The 20,503-nt window shown below is 40.0% G+C and overlaps 1 protein-coding gene across 1 annotated transcript in view; it reads right to left on the reverse strand.

The window, feature by feature from the left end:
* EYS (eyes shut homolog) overlaps positions 1-20,503 on the reverse strand; it is a 940,845-nt gene that overhangs the window by 194,908 nt on the left and 725,434 nt on the right. The window contains exon 37 of the mRNA XM_049818234.1: positions 8,095-8,324. Coding sequence (XP_049674191.1) covers positions 8,095-8,324 — 230 coding nt within the window. The remainder of the gene's footprint in view (positions 1-8,094; positions 8,325-20,503) is intronic.

The following is a 20,503-nucleotide window of genomic DNA, read 5'->3' on the forward strand; positions in this document are numbered from 1 at the left end:
TGCTCTGTTTGATGATGTATTCAATATTTTCACTATTTCCACTGAAACACAGGGGGACTCTACATGCTCCCAAGCTTTCGAACCTCCCACACATTTGGCACAGAACTGTTCTACACACATGTAGAATGTGACTATCTAAGTATATTGTGCTACTAGGAAATTCAACTTTTGAATCCTGAATTTCCTGGGTAGCTAAAATGTTTTTGCTATATAATTACTTGCACATTTTATCACCAGAAACTGTTAGTACAGAAATGTAAAGGAACTAGTGGTAGTAAGAAAAACTGGCTTTTTATATTGTATAAGAGAAGCTGACTTCTTTTCCTCAAAGGCAGTTTTGCTGTCTGAGGACCCTCAAAACAGCGACTTCCTAACATTTGTATTGTAAATATCCCTCCCCTTTAGACAACAATAATTTCAGATTTTATGCAAACACAAGCACCAGTGTTCCATGAAGATGCGCGAAAAGGAATGTGTCAGGCACTCCTCATTAGAAATCCCGTGGGGTTTCGTGCTCCAGGAAAGGGCAAAGCCATTTCCTCTGTAAGCACATCCCGTAAGTAGCCAGCGTCCTCCCCAAATGACCCCTCGCTCTGGGAGGTGACGTGAGAGGACCTGCACGTCCCCGAGCAGGACGCCTTAGGGAGGTCCGAGAGATCCCGGTGTCCGCCTCGCGCTCTCCGCCAGCTGAAGCTCCCGGGAGCGGTCTGGGAGCGGACCAGCAGCTGCACACCGTCGCGTCCCGGAATGAAAATCCCCTCTGTTTTTAATCGCAGCATTCTTGAAATCCAAATGTCAAGGCAGCACAACATACTGTTATCCTAACTTGGTAACACAGGTGATTTCATTGGTAAAAGGCCAAACTAACTACTGTTTATTCTGTGCTATAAAAGCAAACCCAGGCTTCTACATCTCTTTCTTACAGGCCACGTAATAAAGCTCGAAGACATTATTTAATACCTCACCTGCTTTATTACATGGTATTTCCTGTGGAAGAACGCAAATGAGTCAAGCTCAGAAAATAAGCACTGCCGTACTGCCTAGGGAGACACATAACATTTCCGCAGATGACTTGATTATCAGCAAATTAGCACCAACAGAACAAATGGCAGCAGTTCAGGACTTACGGAAAGAAGGTGTTTCCAGAAAATGCCATAAATGGAGAAATAAAGGGAAAAAAAAGCAAGTATTTCTCACCTATGCAACAATGGTTATCTTTGAATGAAAAATGACTCAAAGGAGCTGGGAGATTAGCAACTGAATAGGTTACAAGCTTTAGAAACAATCAATTTTTATACCGACATTTTCAAGCGGAAAATGAAGGGAAGAAAGCTTGTTCCCCACAAATTCTAAACTCACCATTATTTCATTTTCTGTTATCTGTTCCTGTCCAAAATAGTGTTTCTTATCAAATTGTTTCAATTCTCCTAAAGATTACTATGACAAGAAAACTTTCATCCACATTAAAGAAATAGTGATTCAGAAGTCTAATGCTAGAAATGCCAAAATTTCACGGGTCTGATCTACATGAGGAGGTAAGAGGTTTCTACTGCTTTTATCAATTGTTTTTCCCAGAAATAAAAGGGGATCGTCTTGAAAATTGCTTATCCATGCAAGCCTTTATAAAAAAATGCTACAGCTATCTCATTTTTAATAACATACAAATGAAGAAAAAAATCTTTCAACAATACTTAAAAACAATACTTAAAACCAATACTTAATTATTTTAAGTGGCCCATGACTGGATGTGAATGGATGTGAATGCAAAACAGAGCAGGTACTAGCAAACTGACAATTGTTTAAAACTTTTCTTTCACTGTTTTCGCTGTACTCTTTCAAAGCAACTAATGCCCAACAGGGTCCATAATGGTCCTTCCCAGAACAGACTTGTGAAATATATATCAACTCTCTGTTCAGTAAAGGAACGCTATAGCTGTACAGTATACCCTATAGCAGTAGACCCTACAGCTGTTCTGAAGCTCATGGTTTGGGGGTAGGTGGCAGTTGCAATGATAAATAGCTTTACAGAGACGGGAACGCAGTGACTAGAGCTGCTTGGTGCTTTGAAGAGCTCTTCCCCATCTCAGCAAGCTCGCTCATTCTCATTATCTTCCCTCTAGGTATAACTAAGGTGTATCTTAAGCTCTCATTTAATCACATTTTTAATCCAGTCTTAATAACCATAGAAAACTGCTGCATTCCTTTACCATTTCATGAAGCCCTCTAGAAGGGTTTGAGATGTAGGTTGTTTTGAGCTGATAAAAATTTGAGCTGGTAAAATTCTACAAAACTGTTCAGGTGGGCGGAAGAAGGATTAGTTGAAAACTGCTTTGCCACTTCCTTGTGAACCCAGCTGGTCTTCCCTCAAAACCCTGGTTTTCCTTTGTTTTCAAAACCACTTCAACAAATTAACCTACATTAAAATAAAAACCTGATATGTAGTAACTGATAAAACAAGATGTCAAGACTGGATCGGAGATACTTTAGACATCTTCAAAAACTTCCCCATGATTTTGTGAACTAAGAAGGAAAAAAGTCGGGACTATACGCTAAGTCCAGGTGACGGCGCAGCTGATGTGATTACTCACAGACATGGGTACCGCGAAGCATCAGCAAATAGCACTTCACAAGGTTTGCCTAGTCTCATACCAAAGTGCAAGATTACATCCCTCAGTGAAAGTGCAGAGAAAAACGCTGAAGTTAATTTAGGTAATTCCTTTTTGCATTGTTCATCAAAACAGCACTTCTGTTGAGTTTTGTTGTATCAAGTAAACTGTATGGGAATGGCTGGCTATTTCCTACACAGGACTTCAAAATTGCTGTAATGGCAACTAGTGTATCAAAGCCAACATACACAGTTATTTAACTTCTGGCTAAATCCTTGTTTGTTCTTAACTAGCCTACTGTGTTCTTAATTTTTAAATTTATCCTCTAAAAAAAAATTCTAAATCTGAAGGGAAACCTTAATACTTTTTTCAAATCTAGCCCAAAAGCTAGAGAACGTATGTGAAAGTTTTACATACACAAATAAATGCATTTTGTTTGAAATCAATAGGTATCTCATGAGTTTAGACACTGGCTGTGGTTTATGACATCAAATTAATTACTGAGGTTTATACATACCTCTAAACACATATTTTTTTCTGCTCACAGAGTCCTACAAGGTTATGAATCATTTTGAGGGAGGACAAAATAGGTGAAAGAACACTTGAACTCTGGAAAAACAGAGGATATGGAGTAACGGTGTCCTGTTTTTCTTTCTGGGTACCTCAAACTGAGACTGGAATGCGGAGGTGACGGCACAATTCTCCTTCCTCACCCACACCTCTCTATGCGATTCCCACTTCCTCAACCTTCTTTTTGATGGAAATTGTCACAGACTTGTTTTAAATCATACATACACAGTATGAATATTATTAAGGAGCTAAATAGATAGGAGACATGAGATTGTTCTAAATATGGCTGAAACCACAAAAATGGGACCAATTACATTTATTTTCAAAACCAAATACATAAAGGAAAAAAAAAAAAGCTTGTCTGAGATGAATGATAGTAGTCAACGACACAGGTTCGAAATGTTAAGTTAGGAACAATGTCTAGAAAAGCTGCTAGTAAAGAAACCTCTAATGTTCGGGGTGATACTATCAAGTATTGCTCAACAAATCAGGAATTCAACAAGTGTGTCCCAGGGAACCAATGTAGCAAAGTCTCCAGGTGGGGCTGTTGCAAGAGAAATGCCTGTAAGGGCCTCCCATTTCACTTCTGGTTTTGCCGCTTTGTCAAAGGAGTTGACCTTTAAGTGATGTACAGAATATATACAGGCAACATGTCAAATTAAACAGATTTCCTGTTTTTAACACATGACATTTGAATATTCCTTCTATTGAACAATTTATAAAACTTTTACAGAATACTAAAAATTCTGGAGGCTTTAAAAATGTTAATCTTATAATTAACAGGCAGGGACATACTTTCTTTGCACATGCAAGACAGTGATATTCCAAACCTATTGCTATGAACTTTACAGTAATAGACAACCATCTGCCTTCATGCTAAAGCAGAAGCATTACGGTTTTTTCCACTTGTGTGTAGGGATTTCACAATAAAGCAGATACAACGGCTTAGCTAATGAAGAATTGTTTCATGGAGGAAAGGATGATATATTTCATAGGAGAACAAAAAAGCTTATTTACCCAGAACGGAAAAAGAATAAAGGTAGCTCAGAGTACACCGTCTACCCTTCACTGTATTCCCTATCTACACAGTCCTCCCCTCTATTGTATGACCTAGCACTCACTACTCAGTAATAAAGATATAATTTACACTGGCAGCAAATTTTCTATGCTGCATTTAAAGTTAAAAGGTTTCAAAATAAAGCTTGCAGCAACTTCTCTTTTCCAGATAACTTTGGTAATTTGTAGGAAAAAAAAAAAAAAAGAAAAAAAAAAGAAGGAAAATACTGAAAGCAGTATTAAAGGGAACAGAGGCCTCAGATGGTTTCACATATATACTTTAGACTAAATCCTCACTTTGTATACTTCGGCATATATCCAGTGTTGATAGCTTCAGTTTGACTTTGGCAAATACACTGATTTGTATCCATAGTTTTCTATTTCCTTAGAAAAATGGAGATAGATTTCCACTCTTCAAAATTGTCATTTAGAGGCATTTCAGACATCAGAGGTATCTGATTGTTTAGAGTAAATACACTATGAATTTAAATAAACTGGCTTGGCCCTAACATATCCCTAATGACAATTACGACTCGAACATATTTCTTGTAAGGGCAGAACAACCTGCTGGAGTTTATGAGTTAGTTATCGAGCAATCGAATAGGTAAATGCAATATTGCCTATAATAACATGCTATCAAGTTAAACCACATAACTGAGATAATGGCATTCACTTGCTTTCACCCTAGAAGACAATCTTATATGCTGTAAGAGATACGCAGTTGTTACTAAGAGACTCAAAGTGGTGTATCTTAACCTAGACATGAAAGAAGCAAGTGCACGCATTCTAATGAAGCCAAGGTACCTACACGGGGTTTGCAGGTAAGACCCCGTACTATGCCGTGTTGACTGTTACTATGCCAGTTGAGTCTACAATATATTTTCTTGCTGAAATTTAATTAATGGTAGGTACAAGGTAAATCACTAAGATGATTAATAAGTGTATATTATGAAACATATGGGTATACGTTACAGCATGATTAAAACAGATAGCAGCTACCTTTAAGGAGTCAAGAGACAATTTCCTTGATGGGAACAAGGTTTCTGGATTGCATACATGATAATTTACTTTCTCCCGTACAAGGTCTATAGTAAATAATTATAAAATGAATACAGACGCCCATATCTCCTGTAATTATGAGTTCTCTCCAGACTTCTTGAAGAACCGATCCCTGAATATCGAAGGTTTATAATGATAGTTCAGCTGGGCAATTTCTGGTCTCATTACGTTAAATCGTCAATCTCATTGCAACTTCAGGATTAAATAAAATCACATCACGCTTCAGTTACTTTTCAGCCGCTAAATACAGGATACATCACATCCGACCCTGATCTATAAAGATGCGGCGTGACACACGCGCCCCAGGCTGCAGCTGCCCCCGCGAGCTGCCGATGAGCCCGTCCCGTCCCGCAGCCGCGGCCGACCCGGGAGCGCTAGGCACCAAGGAGGTGGCTGTTCCCTCTATTGATGGTGGGGCTGTAGAGGGTAAAAGCAGAGCTCTGCGACAAGAGCAACTCCTGAATTCGTCTCCTCCACACAAAGGGAAAAAGAAATGTTCTTCTCCCAGTGCCAGAACTATTAAAAGACGTCCTATGCAGAAAAATGGATCGCTGTTAAAACCTCCTCGTCAAGCATGCCTGCAAGCTTCAGGAAAGCAAATAGCATCTCTTCCAATTTTAGGAAAAAAGAGAAGATATCTCATGGAAACTAGACATCCAACCCTTAAAAGGATGATAGGATTATACAGCTGAGCTTATATCCTCAAAAGGAGCTACTTGTTTCAGGGTTTTTTTAAGGCTTCGATTCTGATTTTATTGAATGGAATAGCTACCTGTGTGTCTAAAGTAGGATGCTTCTTGTCCTAATCATCAGAGTTTTTGGTTACAGCTGCAACTTATTCTAATGTCCCCTGCTTTTAATCTGTTCTTTAGGTAGTCATAATTTGGTCATATTTTCACACATCATTTTTGAAACAAAGTCACAGAAAGAGAGAGAAGGGGACCCCTTCATTTCCCCAGGTAAGACAAACATGAAATTCCCTTGCAAATGTAGTTGGAAGACAGTCCACTCATTCCATTTCAAAGAAGAAAACAGCTTAGGATGATGTATTTTTGAATGAGCAACTCAAAAATAGCTGTGCCAGTCAATGGACCGTAAGGTACTTCCACCAAGGTCTGTGGCACAGGGAGGTAAGTAAGTACTCGGCCCAGGTAATACAACTCCGGCACAGATTATGTCAGTTTTCATTACAAACGCCAACCTGCGGAAGACTCCTGGGGACTGACAGGTCACCTGGAAGGTAAGACGAAGCCAGAAGGCGGCAGCGATGGGACACCGCTGGAAGTCCAGACAAGGTGTCCCCCAGCAGCGTGCTTCTGCACGTACGCTGATACGGCCTGTTACCACAGGCTGGCTAGCAAACTCCTGCTGGAATTTAACATGGCTTAGTCCTGGCAAAACCCTTGGGAAAAGCCAAAACCTGCTCCCATCCAAAATACCATCGGCCGATGATGCTGATACAAAGGATGCCAACTGCAGTCTTTGGAGCACCGAAGGGAATTCTGGCACATGAAATGTATGTAAATAAAGAAAACGTTTTATTGAAATATTGAAAATACTTCATTGAAACACACACTGAATGGTAACTAAATCTGTTATCCTTGAAGAAAACCTGCTTTTTTGGTTCCGCTATTTTATGCTGCAACTTGCACAGCTGCCATGTATTGAAAGCAAGTGCAAAGAGTACGCCCAGATACCAAATGCATAGAAGATACTCACAGAATTCGGTTTTAACACTGACAATTTGAAAATATATGATTTAATTTATTATAAACTTGGGAAAGGTTGGAAGGTGAAATATTCCCTGATATGTAAGCAACACATGACAATTTTTTTTTTTGGAGCTCAGTTATTGATTGCTTTCATGTACAGTGAGTGTAACGACCTACTTTCAGACAGCAATACAAGGTGATGTTAGCTCAGATACACCGGCAGTCTGGCAAGGGCATTTTTAACTCTAGTTGCTTGTATTTCATACTATGGGAAGTTCATTTGGAGGATGTTACAGTTATATAACCATAATCTAGACATTTTTTTTGTTCTTTTCCTGTACACCAGTAATGGCCTTTAATACTATGAGAATTATCCACTGCCATTTATAACCACTTGTACCTTAAAAACTAAAACAGTTTTTGAAGCCAACTATAAAATCTGTCATAGAAAAATACTTTCTGAAAAGCAGTAATGCAAAATAATTACAATTACAACGCAGAAATGTTGATTAGTTTGTCTTATAGCCTTGGTTCTTTTTACAAAGAAAGCAAGATTGTTCAAAGAATTATTTTTTTATTCAAATTCTGATTAAATTATGTTCATTTGACTAATCTGTGCTTTATGAGCAACAGTAGTAGAAGAGAAGTATAAATGAGCTACAGAGTAAAAAAAGCCTTTTCCAACAACGGACCAGGCACAGGGGTGAAAAACCCCCAACCTGTAGAAATGGAAAACATGTAATCTTTTCAGGAAATCTCCATATTTTCGTAAGTTAACTTTCTTCTGTCCCAGAAATACTATGTTGCATAACAGGCATTAACACTGTGCACAATTTGCACAAATAATACAGTATTCTTTTTCATTACCTCAAGCCTGCTATTAGTGTGCCTGACTGCTATCACCTATCTCTACGCTGCAAGTAAGTCTTTTTCTAAGTAACTCAATGAATCTACTCCGGAGTTACCAACAGTTATTGGGATGAAAAGCAGAGAAACAGGATGATTATTATCACCTCTCCCCCTTTCCCAGCTTTAAAGAAGCCTAGGACTTGCATTTCACAACTCGTAGAGAAAGAAGGAACCACGACTACCTTTTTCGCAGACCCGACCGGAGAAGTGCAGCGGGCAGTCGCACCGAAACGAGGCGGCCCCGGTAGGCAGAGCGAGAGGATGGCAAGTCCCTCCGTTATGGCACAGTCCTTCCTGGCACACGGACGGCAATTTGGGGGAAATCTGAGAGGCCACAACAGGCTCAGGCAACTTGGGCACATCAGAAGAAACCACAGGGAATGCTGTTGACAGATGTGTGGACACAGGAATCCTGAAAGGAGAGAGACAACATATCAAAACAAAAACCCCACAAGACCTAATTTTGCCACTACACTTCAGCTTCACTTAACACCAGTAGGCTTTTTTGTTTAGAAATTCAGATTATATTTAAGAAAATGTGAGTACATTAGTAATTCCCAATCGAGTCCCCATCCTGAAATATAGCAAAAGGATAATGAAGATATTTTTCCCTGTGAGGGACCAAGAAATAACCTCCACGCACATAGCACAGTTTGTACATGCTCTCATAATTTCTTTTTGGTGGATGTCAACGATGGAGTGATAAATAAATATGTCTTGTATTATTAAATATTTTATTGCTTGAAGTTACCAAGTCTCGTACGGCCGTTCTAGAAGACATGACTTCCATACAAGTAGATTAAGCATGCGCGTGCAGAAGGAAAATGCTGTAGTACAGCAATACAGTATCTTTTCAGTATCTTTTAATTCACAGAAATAACTGGGGCGCGGGGGGGGGGGGGGGGGCAGAGAGAAAGTGTGGGTTTTTTTGTTTTCGTTTTTCCCCATGAATTTTCTTGTTCAGAATGACATTATCTCTCTTCTCAATTTTTGAGCTCTCACATTAACTAGTGGACTGATATGTTAATCAGTTGCCTGCTTTTTAATTATTTCGTATCTCAAAGTTGCTAGAAATTAGTTAGCAATACCACCTGTTTGTCCTAATTATCAACTCTGCTTATTACTGCTTTTTGTTTTATCCATAGAGCCAAACTTGTGACTCGCTAAAACCGTACAAATTTAAGGCTATCTATTTACCAGCCAGAGCAACTTATGTGCATCACACAAATACACTATGATGAGGGCAAAGCAAAAGAATCAAAAGTCACAAGAAGATTCATGAATATTTTATAAGATTGCGCAATTAAAAAACCTGTTTTCAGTAAATTTTACATAAGAGATAGTCATTCTCCTTTCATTTTATGAAGTTCAAGAGGTTCTACTTTTTTCCAGAAAGCAACTTCTAAGTCTAAAATGTGGCACCAGTAACCTAATAAATGACCTTAATATTTTTACTTCATTGGTAATTTTAAACTTTCTGAGTATTTCTCTTATGTCTTAATGTTGTGCAAAAAAAATCATATAAGAGAAAGGGAGATTAGGTTGAACTGAAATGTCACTAACATTTTGGCCAAAACAGAACATAGAAATGAAATACTTCATACGTTGGTTTACAGGCGTCACGTGGGGAAAATCAGCATTTTTGGCAATGTGTTAAACGGCAACAGACAAATTGTTACTTATTTTGGTGAAAATAATGGTATAAACCTGCTTTACAAAAAAAAAAAAAAAAAAAAATCATATATTGGCCCCTGCTGGACCCTCCCCTCTCTCCTTGTCACCTGCTCTTGTAGCAGCTAAAACTTCTGCTTCACCATGTTGTAGAGGTTGGAGTGTGTCTTAAAAAGAAGCATTTGAAAGGGATGATGCCTCATGAGAGCAGAGTGTGACGGCAGAAGTGAGGTGGATGGGGACATAGCGGTGTGATGGGACACCTTCAGTGGGACTTTGCATTCACCATGCCAGGCATCTGTCTTCTGAAAACTAGCTTCCAAATTTTTTACATGTCCCATTTAGTCATAACAACCTGAAAACTGATTTTAATAATTTAATTTTTGGAATCCATATTTTAGAAAATACTAACAAACTTCGTAATATTCTGAAGGAAAACCATATAACACATCCCAAGTAAGTATGTTGTCTGTCAACGTCACTATTGAAAAATCAGTTCTCTGAATTATCAATACAGCATCTGTACAAAGAAAATGATACATGCGGAGAGGCAGGTAGGAAGGAAAGAAGCTGGACAGAGGAAGGACAGAAATAATTCAGGACAAAGTAAATACCGATGGAGACCCAGAGAAAGGCACAGGAATTGAGAAAGGAGCAGACCCTGGAAAAGAACAGAGGGGACACAGGGCTTATGTGATGGCAAAGAGGAGATGTGCAGAGCAATAACAGTGAGGGGGGCCTTAGAAAGGGATACCGAGGCAGGGACGCAGACTGCATCCAAAACATAAGGTAGCCACAACACACACACACACACACACACACGGGTGGTTAGAAATGAGGATACAGGGATTTCAAGGCAGTTAAAAGCCATCCACTTTATACGAGAGAGAAGCATCCGAAAAGATGGCAGACCACAAGAAGGCTGAAAACTAATCCCTGAAAGATTTTGGAGGCTGAGGACTTGCTAATAAGAGGCTTGGAATTTTAAGAAAATAAGTGACTTCCCATTTATTTCCATTTACATGAACAGAATAACAACATTTCCATTTATACGAACAGAATTACAACAAAGAAATTGCTGGGTTTATAACCATCCTTTTCTCCTAAGGGAAATAACTAACACGATCTTCGTAGAGGCTATTCCACTCATTGCAGCATTAAGAGTGCACTAATGTGTGTGTTATCTTTTACCAGGCTAGCACAGGAAACTAAAAATGCTTAGTCACCTGCTGCTGAGATTTTAACCACTGATTAAAAAAAAAAATTAAAAAAAAAAAATCTTCATTTTCTCCCCAAACATAACATAAATATTTGAGAAACTCTGAACTAATCGTAGGGTTACATAAAGAATCAGATATTTACAGAAGACATTTATTAGGAACCATTACTTGGATTTGGGGGTTGATTTTTCTGTTCCTTCTGAAAAATGCCCCAACAAAAAAATAAATAAAACTTGGGGAAGAATCAGGGCATAAACTAAGCTCTCACTGCTAGCTATTAGCGAGACCATTTCTTTAATGACAGATAATCCTGCAAAATTTACTCCTCTGAAGCTGTCCCAGCTGCCGTCAGGGGTTGAAGGAGAGGGCCATCCGCCCAACTGGCGGGGCGCGCGTTCTCACGTCAGCTGCAAGCGCTGATTTCCATCCCTGGAAGCTGCACATCCCCTTTCTGACGGGGAGCTACTCTTTTCCTCTAAAATAGAATCACAGGAGCGTGCTTCAAATGAAACTTTATGAGCGCAAGCAACCCAACCTCGCTTCGTTTTTTGGTTGACATTCCAACCCGCGGAGAAGAAAGAAAGGCCAGCTCCCCGACAGGTTGACTTCTCCCCGTTCACTTGCTCATCTTTTGCAGGGCGCCGGCCTTTGCAGTGTTCCTCTGGCCCTCGGCTTGCTGCCTTCCCGCGGCAGTGGAGGAGAGCGCTCCTGGGGGTCAGCGGGAGAAGGTCGGCGGGCGCGCGAGCCGCTCACGCCGCTGCTGCGGGTTTGAGCAAAGAGCCGGCGAAGGGTTTGAAGTAATTTAGTAACAGAGGTGTTAGAAGTTTTGACAAAGCGTAACAAAAACAAATCGGGAAAAACTCGATTTACTGATACTACACGAGGCCACCGTTTTCTGGGTTATTTTCTTTTCGGTTCCCCAGCCTGTCGCTGCCTCTCAGGTCACTAATGCACACGGAGAACTCGTAACTTGCTGCAAGCATCAACACGTTGTTTTTAATCTTAAGATGAGCTCAAACAGCTGAGTTTTAAAGGCCCGTAACCTCGTGTTTCATAGCTGTGCGTATCTAAGGTTGAAATGCTTGACTAAATATAGATGTTAGTGCCATCTGAAGTCTTGTTTCTTTTATATTACATTCCTTACCGCTCCAGGAGACGTACGATCACCTGAGCGGCCCGAATATAGCACTTGGGGTTCATGCTCGATGTTACGCCGTTAAAACCAAAGGATGTCATGCGCTTAAACCAAAAGCACACAGAGACCAACCCACGGTGCTCCCTGCTCCCCTTCGCTCTCCTCCCCTCTTCAAAAAGAGCTGGCAACTATTAAAAAGCTCAAACCCCAGCCGGGAGGCCGGCTGCGCGCTGAGCCAGCAGTGCGGGGGCTGAGCCGGGTGTCTTGGCGTAACACCCCGCCGAGGGAGCCGGGACTGTCCAGCCCAGAGAAGGGAAGGCTCGGGGGGTCCCTGGCGTTGCAGATACCTGCACGGAGGGGAGGGCAAGAGATGGGGCCACGCTCTTCCTGCTGGGGCAAGGGACGCAAACTGAAACGCAAGAAATGCCACCTAAATAGAAGAAAAAACCTTTTTTTTCTTTGTAGGGGTGATCTGTCTGTATAATGGACTCAAACTGAGACCTGCAAAGAGGGGAGACTTGTCCCCAAAGTAATTCTTTCTCAGGCGCGTGGCAGCCACGTCTGCAGAAGCACGCTGACTTTTTTCCATGAAGCAGGGTGCTGAGACCTGCAACGGCACGGGAGTCCCAACGATACGATAACATCTCCACTGCCTATATCTTCTGGTACTTACGCACTTAACATTTTCTTACTGAAGTAATGGATTTAGCCTTATCTGATAGGAGTGCGATAAGGAAGTTTGTATTTTTAGCTTGTCAATAAAGTAATTTGTGCTGGGAAGCAACTGCTTTTATTTGCAGTCTTCTTCGGTGGAGAAGTGTGTACATGGCATTTTTCTTAGGTTGTGACAGAATATTATTTTAAGCAAATATTTCAGATTTTGAAGCCAAAAGAAAGATTTTTCAAGGGCATTATCATGCATGGTAGAATGTAATTTCAGAACCTTATGAAACTGAAAACAACTGCACTTCACGGAAATGTTGGTTTAAAGAGGAAAAAAACCCCTAGTACCTTGCATGTAATTTGGCAAGAATGAACAAAGCCTTTTACAGGCTGTTTATTTCACTGTTCACAACCATTCAAGAAGAACACTTTATGTGGCATTTCACTGATTTCAATGAATCCGCAGAACAGTATATCTGTGAACTTACCCTAGTGGAGAAACCACTTAAATCACTCGACACAGTAATTGAGAAAACATTTTAAAAGAATACCAGAGAGGGATTATTTTTGTTCAGCAGTTTATATCTGAATCTTATTTCCTCACGCATCCGAGTCTTTGTTTGATTTGGAAGAATCAGGTGTCAGTCTTCCTAATAGAGATGACTTATGATCAGGCTTATCTCTTTAAAAAATTCAATTCTCAGTGTAAGTTCCAGGCTACGAGCCCAGCTTCTCCCTCCTACTAGGCACAACATTTGGTAGCAGAACTCAGTGATACTGTAGTCGCAGCTTTCCATTTAAAAAATCGCAGTTGGTATAACATCATTTGCAACTGCTTTTGCACACACAGCATCTCATTTAATGGTGCAAACTCTTAGCAATGCAAATAATATATTCAATATACAACGCAGCCAAGGATGTGAGAATGCAATTAACAGATATAATGAAGTTCATGAAAGCTCAGTTTACAGATCCAAAGAAAAAATTATGAACTCCGGGATGCATAGCAGTGCCAGATATGGGAAGAAATGTCAGGTATGGAAAGACAGGTGCAAGGGGAAAGAGGGAAAGGAAATACACAATCTGAGAGACATACTCCTGTTCCGTTTGCTTTACAGTATGTAGATTCCACAGACTTTGCAACAGATAAATAAGTTAATATGACACAGAATTTGCAGCAACAGTAATTAATTTTGAAAGTTTAATAGCAAAAGCCTTCCTAAACAAGACATTAAAGTGAGTTTTCCTTAGATGCTATTTGAAAAAAACCCTCTCAGTCCCTAAGTTTACCACATGACAAATAACGGTTTTGCTAGAACTGAATTTCTGTACCAAATCCAGTCCTCTTTTTCCTTGGCTTGCTTGCAGAAGTGAGCGAGCACTGAATCTTTCAATTGTTCACACTGATCTTTGCTTTGCCTTGGTTTTGCTGTTTCATAGCCTTCCCCACCCTCCCTTATAAGCTCCTCTTGACTTTCTTTTATCCAAACATTAAACTCAAAAAAAGGAGAGCAATCAAAACTACTGAGCACTGAGTGGACCAATGTGCAAATCTTAAACTTTCTGAAGTTTAAGCAAATCACGAATCTGCCTGAACTTCAGCTTTCCATTTTACAGGTAGCCAATAGTCACAGTTAGAAAACCTCTTCCCAGTTTTATCTTAGCTGCTGTTTAGAAAAAACAGCACTTTAAATGCCCGAGTACTGCATCTTTTTGTTGATTTATGCAACTACTTTTGTTTCTTGAAACTAGTGGTTCTGAATGGGAAAAATACTTTCACTCCCTCCTTGAAGATTCTCTCAGCGGAGCAGAAATGTTTTTTTTTTAACATGGCACTGTAGTTGTCCTTCTGAAAAACCTCTGCAAGGTTAGAATATAACCACTCTGTCCCAGTCCTAAAAGGCTGAGTAAATTGTCCTGGGTAAATTGAGTTCCTGCAACAGAGATTGCTCTGAGAGCTATCTAAAAAAATCACAATTCCAGAATGGAGTCACTGCTGTTTACCATAGCTTCTATCTAGCTTCAAGGGCTGAAGACATTCTTCCACGTCAGCGGTGCCATCCATAATTTAGACTCCAAAATGTAAGATCTACCTCTGGAACATTATTGCACAATGTGTCTGTGAGGGATAAAGGAGAATCACTTCTAGATCCTGAACATGCAATTGATTTCCTAAGTAATAATTCACCTCAGGCAAGACTTCTGCATTGGCATTCTCAGGACTGTAGCAGCCAAACCTTTGGTCTTTGCCCACAGGGAAGATTCTGCAAGATGGCTAGAGCCCTGCTTTGCCAAGAAAGAAACCAAAATGCTTCAAGAGGTATATTAAAAAAACAATTGATACAGTGGAAAAATCCCAGTCTGTACTCAGATGGATATTCTAACCCAAGGGTTGGGGAACCATATTGCGAACACTTTTCCTTTCTCCACTCAACCCAATGAATGCTTGTTCCATGCAAGACAGAACAGACCATGGGACTGGTCTGGGGAGTTCTTACAGCACTTCTGGTAGCAGGCTGGCAAGTTTATAATTCCATCAAGCTGAGGACACAAGTGAAGTCAAGCATCTGCTAAACCAGAACAGTGCTCTTACCACTGACCTGAAGAATAAAAAGGGAAAACCGGTATGTCCCCCCACTGATTAAGTCTTGTACAGTCTCATCTCAGTTTCTTCCGGGTGTGCCTAGGAGGTCTTGCCCTCTGCGAGATACACGTGTGAAGGACAAGTAGAGGCATCCTCAGACCCTCACAGGAGCAAGGGGGACTCGCAAGAGAATCCCGGTGCTTCCAGAAATGCACGGGAACACACACTTTGGCAGGCTGAAACTTCAATGCACCCTGATTACATCGCGGATAAAATGCAGGTTTGAGAGTACATACTTTGGTTTTAGGTGTCTCGCGTAAGAATACTTTATGCATCTAAATAATTTTCACAGACACAGCCCTTAAACTCTTTTTTTTCATTTCTTTCCCCATGTGCTGAAAATAGGTCTTGCCTACATGACAGAAGTAGGGGAGGCCTACACTGCTTTATAAATATTAATTAAGATTGCTGAATAGAAAGCATTTTGCTATTCAAAGACTATGACTGGAGAGAGATGGGAATATAAAAAGGCATTTTGTATCATACACTATTGAAATTACCATGTAAGCTGGCCTGCAAGCAAGATGAGACAGACATGTAGAAATTAGTAGTACAGAAAGAGTTAAAAATGCAGAGTACTGTTATGTATTATCTAGTCTTTCTTCCAGACTTAATTTCTAATTATATCTTAATGCTGGAGAATGGCTGGCATGCATAAACACAAACATCATTTATTCATCAGTAATCTGCTATTTAATTAAAATATTACTGCATTTTCATTGAGTGCATAAGGAAGGACGCTGTAAATATGACAGGTCAAAAAATCCCCATGATATTAACAGATGGAGTGAAAAATATACCACTGAAAACTTCCTAAACAGTATTTTACAAGGTAACGGATAAGGAACTAAAATAATAGGCCTTTATGTACATTTTTTCTATGAGGAAAAAAAGGATTTTATAGTCAGTAAAGCTCATGTCACAGATGAGACAGTAAAAAACCAGCCCATGGTGGGTGGGTCTGGGTACTGGGGTTTACTTACGAAGTGCCGAGATCAGAGGTTTTACCCTGCTTGTTCATCTCACTCCACCCGAAGCCCCCTGACGTCCACTCGGTTCCCACTTTCCTTCCCAGCGGGGAGGTTGCTGCTGCTCGGGGAAGCTCCAGCGGGAAGTCACGTTGATTCGCACGGAGCCTCCGCTCGTAGTAACTGGTCTTGACTGTCCCCAGCCGCAGTCCCTGGGCATCCCCCGGTGTTCACCTCCGTCCACCTTTCTCATCCTCCGTGCCTTCCCCCGCTGCCAGGACCTTTCCTCCAGCCGAGGGGTTTACCTTCTTCTCTCCTGGCCCCTGCCTTTCGTCCAAGACCACATGTTCTTTTCAGGAGCTCTTATTTTTCAGCACTCCCTTTTCTCTCCAGAACCCCCAGCACCCATTTTTCCCAGTCAAAATAGTCTCTCTGTACAGAAGCACGATGTGAGACTGGCCTCCTAAATTGTGCTTTTATCTCCTGCCTCTTTATTAATTGGAGGCTTCAGGATGTGTGCTACTATTGTTTGGTCCAGACATGATCAAAGTTTACAACCACCTCATACTGACTGCAGCTATCAAGCAGGAGGCTTCTGTTGGAGAATTCCAAAGTTCAATCCTGGATATTCACCTCTGTGCGCGTGTGTGCGTGTCTGTGTATGTCCCCTGTTATCTGCTGCCAGCTATTGTTTACAATTTAATCATTTTTTTTTTTCCCTACAGCAATATCATATTTTAGAGTGTCCCAGTGTAAGAGGTGACGCTGGTAGATGTCTTTTCCTTCTTTCTCATATTAGCATGCAATAACTGTAAGGGTACACTAAGCAAAGTTAATCTTCTTACTAATGGGATTTTCCTAAAGGAAGGTTGTTAAATGCTGGAGTACGGAATATTTCTCTTTCACGCAACTGGAAAACTATTTGAATTTTGGCCACGATGTGTTTTTGTAGTGAGCACTCTCACTCTACTTGAGAGTGAACAAATACTGTAACAATGACAATGACAAGCAGCAACAAGAACAATCAATAAGAAAGTAATTGACATGTTCAATACTTATGACCTCATGTTCAATCTCTCTTCAATTCCAAATTCTTCAAGGCATCAAAATGCCACCCAAAATAGCCTTTTCCCTCCTAAATATTTTGAAGGCATTTCATCTGCCAATAAAACCCTAGGACAGAATTCACTTTGTCAAACATGATCTGCCTAAGAGCTTGGAAACCTGCCTGAGCGGATCACCTTGGTTCTCCCTGCAGAGGACCGACACACCGAGAGAGGCATCTCCAGTCCATCCCGTTCTAAGAGAAGTGACCACCTTCCTCCACTGACTAGAGATGGAACCGAACAAATTAACTCTGACGAGTGAGGACAAATTCCTACTTCCACTCACTATGTCACACTTGAAATCAAGCATGGTGTGATTATATAACTGAAAAAACATCCCAGACCATTTTCAGGTATTCAAAACATTTGCTAAAAGCATTCCTCATGAATCGCACACCTTTACATCAAAGAATAGAGCTTACTCCACCCTGCTACAACCTCAAGTGAGCTTTCTTAAACCTTTAAGCAATTTAAGTTCGCAATGAAGAGACTGATAGGACTTTAACGTTAGTAAGAGAATGTGACTGGCTTAGCAAAATCTTAAAACATGGAGAGACAGTAACAGGCAGCACTATCAAGACTGAGAAGTTTTATTATTAGTGCGAACAACTGGAAGAAAAGCATAACAGTTCACAAACAAGGAATAAGGAAGGGAGACGCCAGATGCCTGGTCAGCAGATTTCTGTCTTCCCCTGCAACTTGCAGAACAGCACTCTACCCCGTCTGCACGGGAATCAGGATCGAGTGCAGAAGGACGACACGCCACCGCGCTGCACTGAACCACTCAGTTTTGGTTAGGACTAGGAATAATGAAGGAGCTGCCTTTTCTCGACCTGGATTAGTTAACAGAAAAAGGCTGAAAGTGGATGAGTCATACCCTCCCATCTCCTTATCAACCCAAAGGCTGCGACATGGCAAGATCACAGGGAGGCAGAGAACATATTAAACTAAAAGTACATGATATTGAAATTATCGGGTGCTCAACCCGGTCCAGGGTAACATGTAAATAATTTGATATTTTGCATCTACTGATCCTAACCGCCTTTGGTTATCTCCAACACTACCTGATCCCAAATGCTACGTCACTGGAGATGTAAGTACCTGTTACGATCTGGGACGAGGCAGAACCAGCTGCCACAAGGCATTGATCTTTCCAACCAGCAACAAGGTTCAAAGCAAGAGACAAAGAGAAACCTGCGGCAAAACTGGGAGAATATTCTCTATGGCAGAGCGAATACTTCTCATTGTTACCTTCAAAGTGCACTATATTTTTCTGCCATTCTTTCTTCAGTAACTTTAAGTCATGAAAGGCACCTATATCTAAAGCATCGATATCAGCGATTTAACAGCGTCGTTATCTCAAAGCAGGTCAGATTTAAGTATATCAGCCAAATCCTCCTCATCATAGCAACAAAACAAGCTTTTTATGAAAGCTATCATCTGAACGCAATCAGGAGGTTAGAAGGTTAGAAGATATAAGAGATGACTTTGTTGTGCTTACCTTCTTACTGTTTTCTTTTTAAATTTATATTGTGAAAAATTTAGATAACTCATTTAGAATTCCAAGATTCAAAATATCTAACCTTTTGATTTAAATGACAAAAATAAAACCCACAATGGCAAGTAGATTGAGCTTTGCCATTGGAAAAGGGCTTAGCAGGGCTTAGGAGGTACACATATACCTTTTTATTAAAAAATAGTAAATTCCTTCAATTAGTCAAATTTGATGAAAACACAACAAAGACTTAATTATATGGCCATATTCCCAAATTAGAGAACTTACTTTACTCTGTTTATATTAGAAATTTATTCTGAAGGAAAAAAAAAATATTTACTTTAAATAAAATTAATCTCACTTGCAACTAGAAACACCTTGCCACTTAAGAGTTCTGTATTCTGGTGAATTTCTTTCGTATACTTTAATTCAGTCAAGCATTTTTTATATCTTCTGGTTTATGAAATGGATTTCATAATTGGTAAATGCTGGAAGCCACTTATTGATGTCACACTTGTGTTTATAGTGCCCAGAAACTGAAGAGATATAATCACTTCATTTTCATACAATACTTACTCAATTTTATAACATCAGTGAAATATGTTAGGCAGTTAGTTCTAAAAAAGTACTGCATTTTCAATCGGCTAATGTCGTTTGGCCTTCAGCCTTGCTCCTTACAGATGTAAAAAATTCATATTACAAGTTGCTATTTAAATAAGGAATTCTCTTGACTGTTAAGAAATGCCAACTCACACTTTTATGTCAACTAGGACCTTTATGAGTAGTAACAGTGCAGCAGCATCTTCTCCTACCTAACTCTTAATTTTGCATCTTCTCCTACCTAACTCTTAATTTTAGAGTGGGTGGAGAGAGGACAAGTGGGGAAATCTGGCTTCAGAAAGCTGGTCTGGAGCATGTATATCTCAACAAGCTCTTGCACAGCATAGAGACAGGTGGTTTTTTGGAGTTCAATTCATTTATATTCATGTCCTCTTTTTGACACTGCTTGCAATTTTAACAGCTCAGGGTTTTATGAGCTGAAATCCTTACTTTTCCCCATACATAGATAAATTACTTCAGATTTCTACTATTGCTGTGACCAAACACTGCTTCCTTTAAACTTCAGAGCTTCAAAAGAAATCTGTAAACCCATAACTAATATTGTTTCTAGAAATTTACCAATGACTTGAGAAAGATGTGAGTAAGAGCTGAAGGAAAGGACACAAACCCCAAACTTAACTTTAGATTATATGTGTGATTTTGAGTTAATTGTCAAAGATATACACAAATACCTACTGCAGTTTTGCACAGATGAAGCAGTGATTTCTGTATGTGTGTATATATATATATATATAACATTCTACACATTACAGAATTTGATCTTTCGAGAGCCAGACTTTCTTTTTGTAACTATTCATTTCAAAGTTTACACATATATTCTGAATTACTTATGCTTCTGGTTTCTGCTTTTCATATGCCATTTTTTTTGAAGAAAAAAAAGGGGGGGGGGGGATTTTTTATTCGCACAAATACATCAGGATGATTTTTAGGTTAAATTTCCAACTCTTTTCTCTTTACCCAAGAGCTGTGATTTCACTTTTAAAGAAGGAAGGAGAAAAAACGAAAGGATACAACAGGATTTAAAGCTGTTCTTTTTCTGAATAGTTACTTCAACAAAGATCAATAGTG

This window comes from Accipiter gentilis, chromosome 15 (genome assembly GCF_929443795.1).
Source record: "Accipiter gentilis chromosome 15, bAccGen1.1, whole genome shotgun sequence".
NCBI classification, from domain to species: Eukaryota; Metazoa; Chordata; class Aves; order Accipitriformes; family Accipitridae; genus Astur; species Astur gentilis.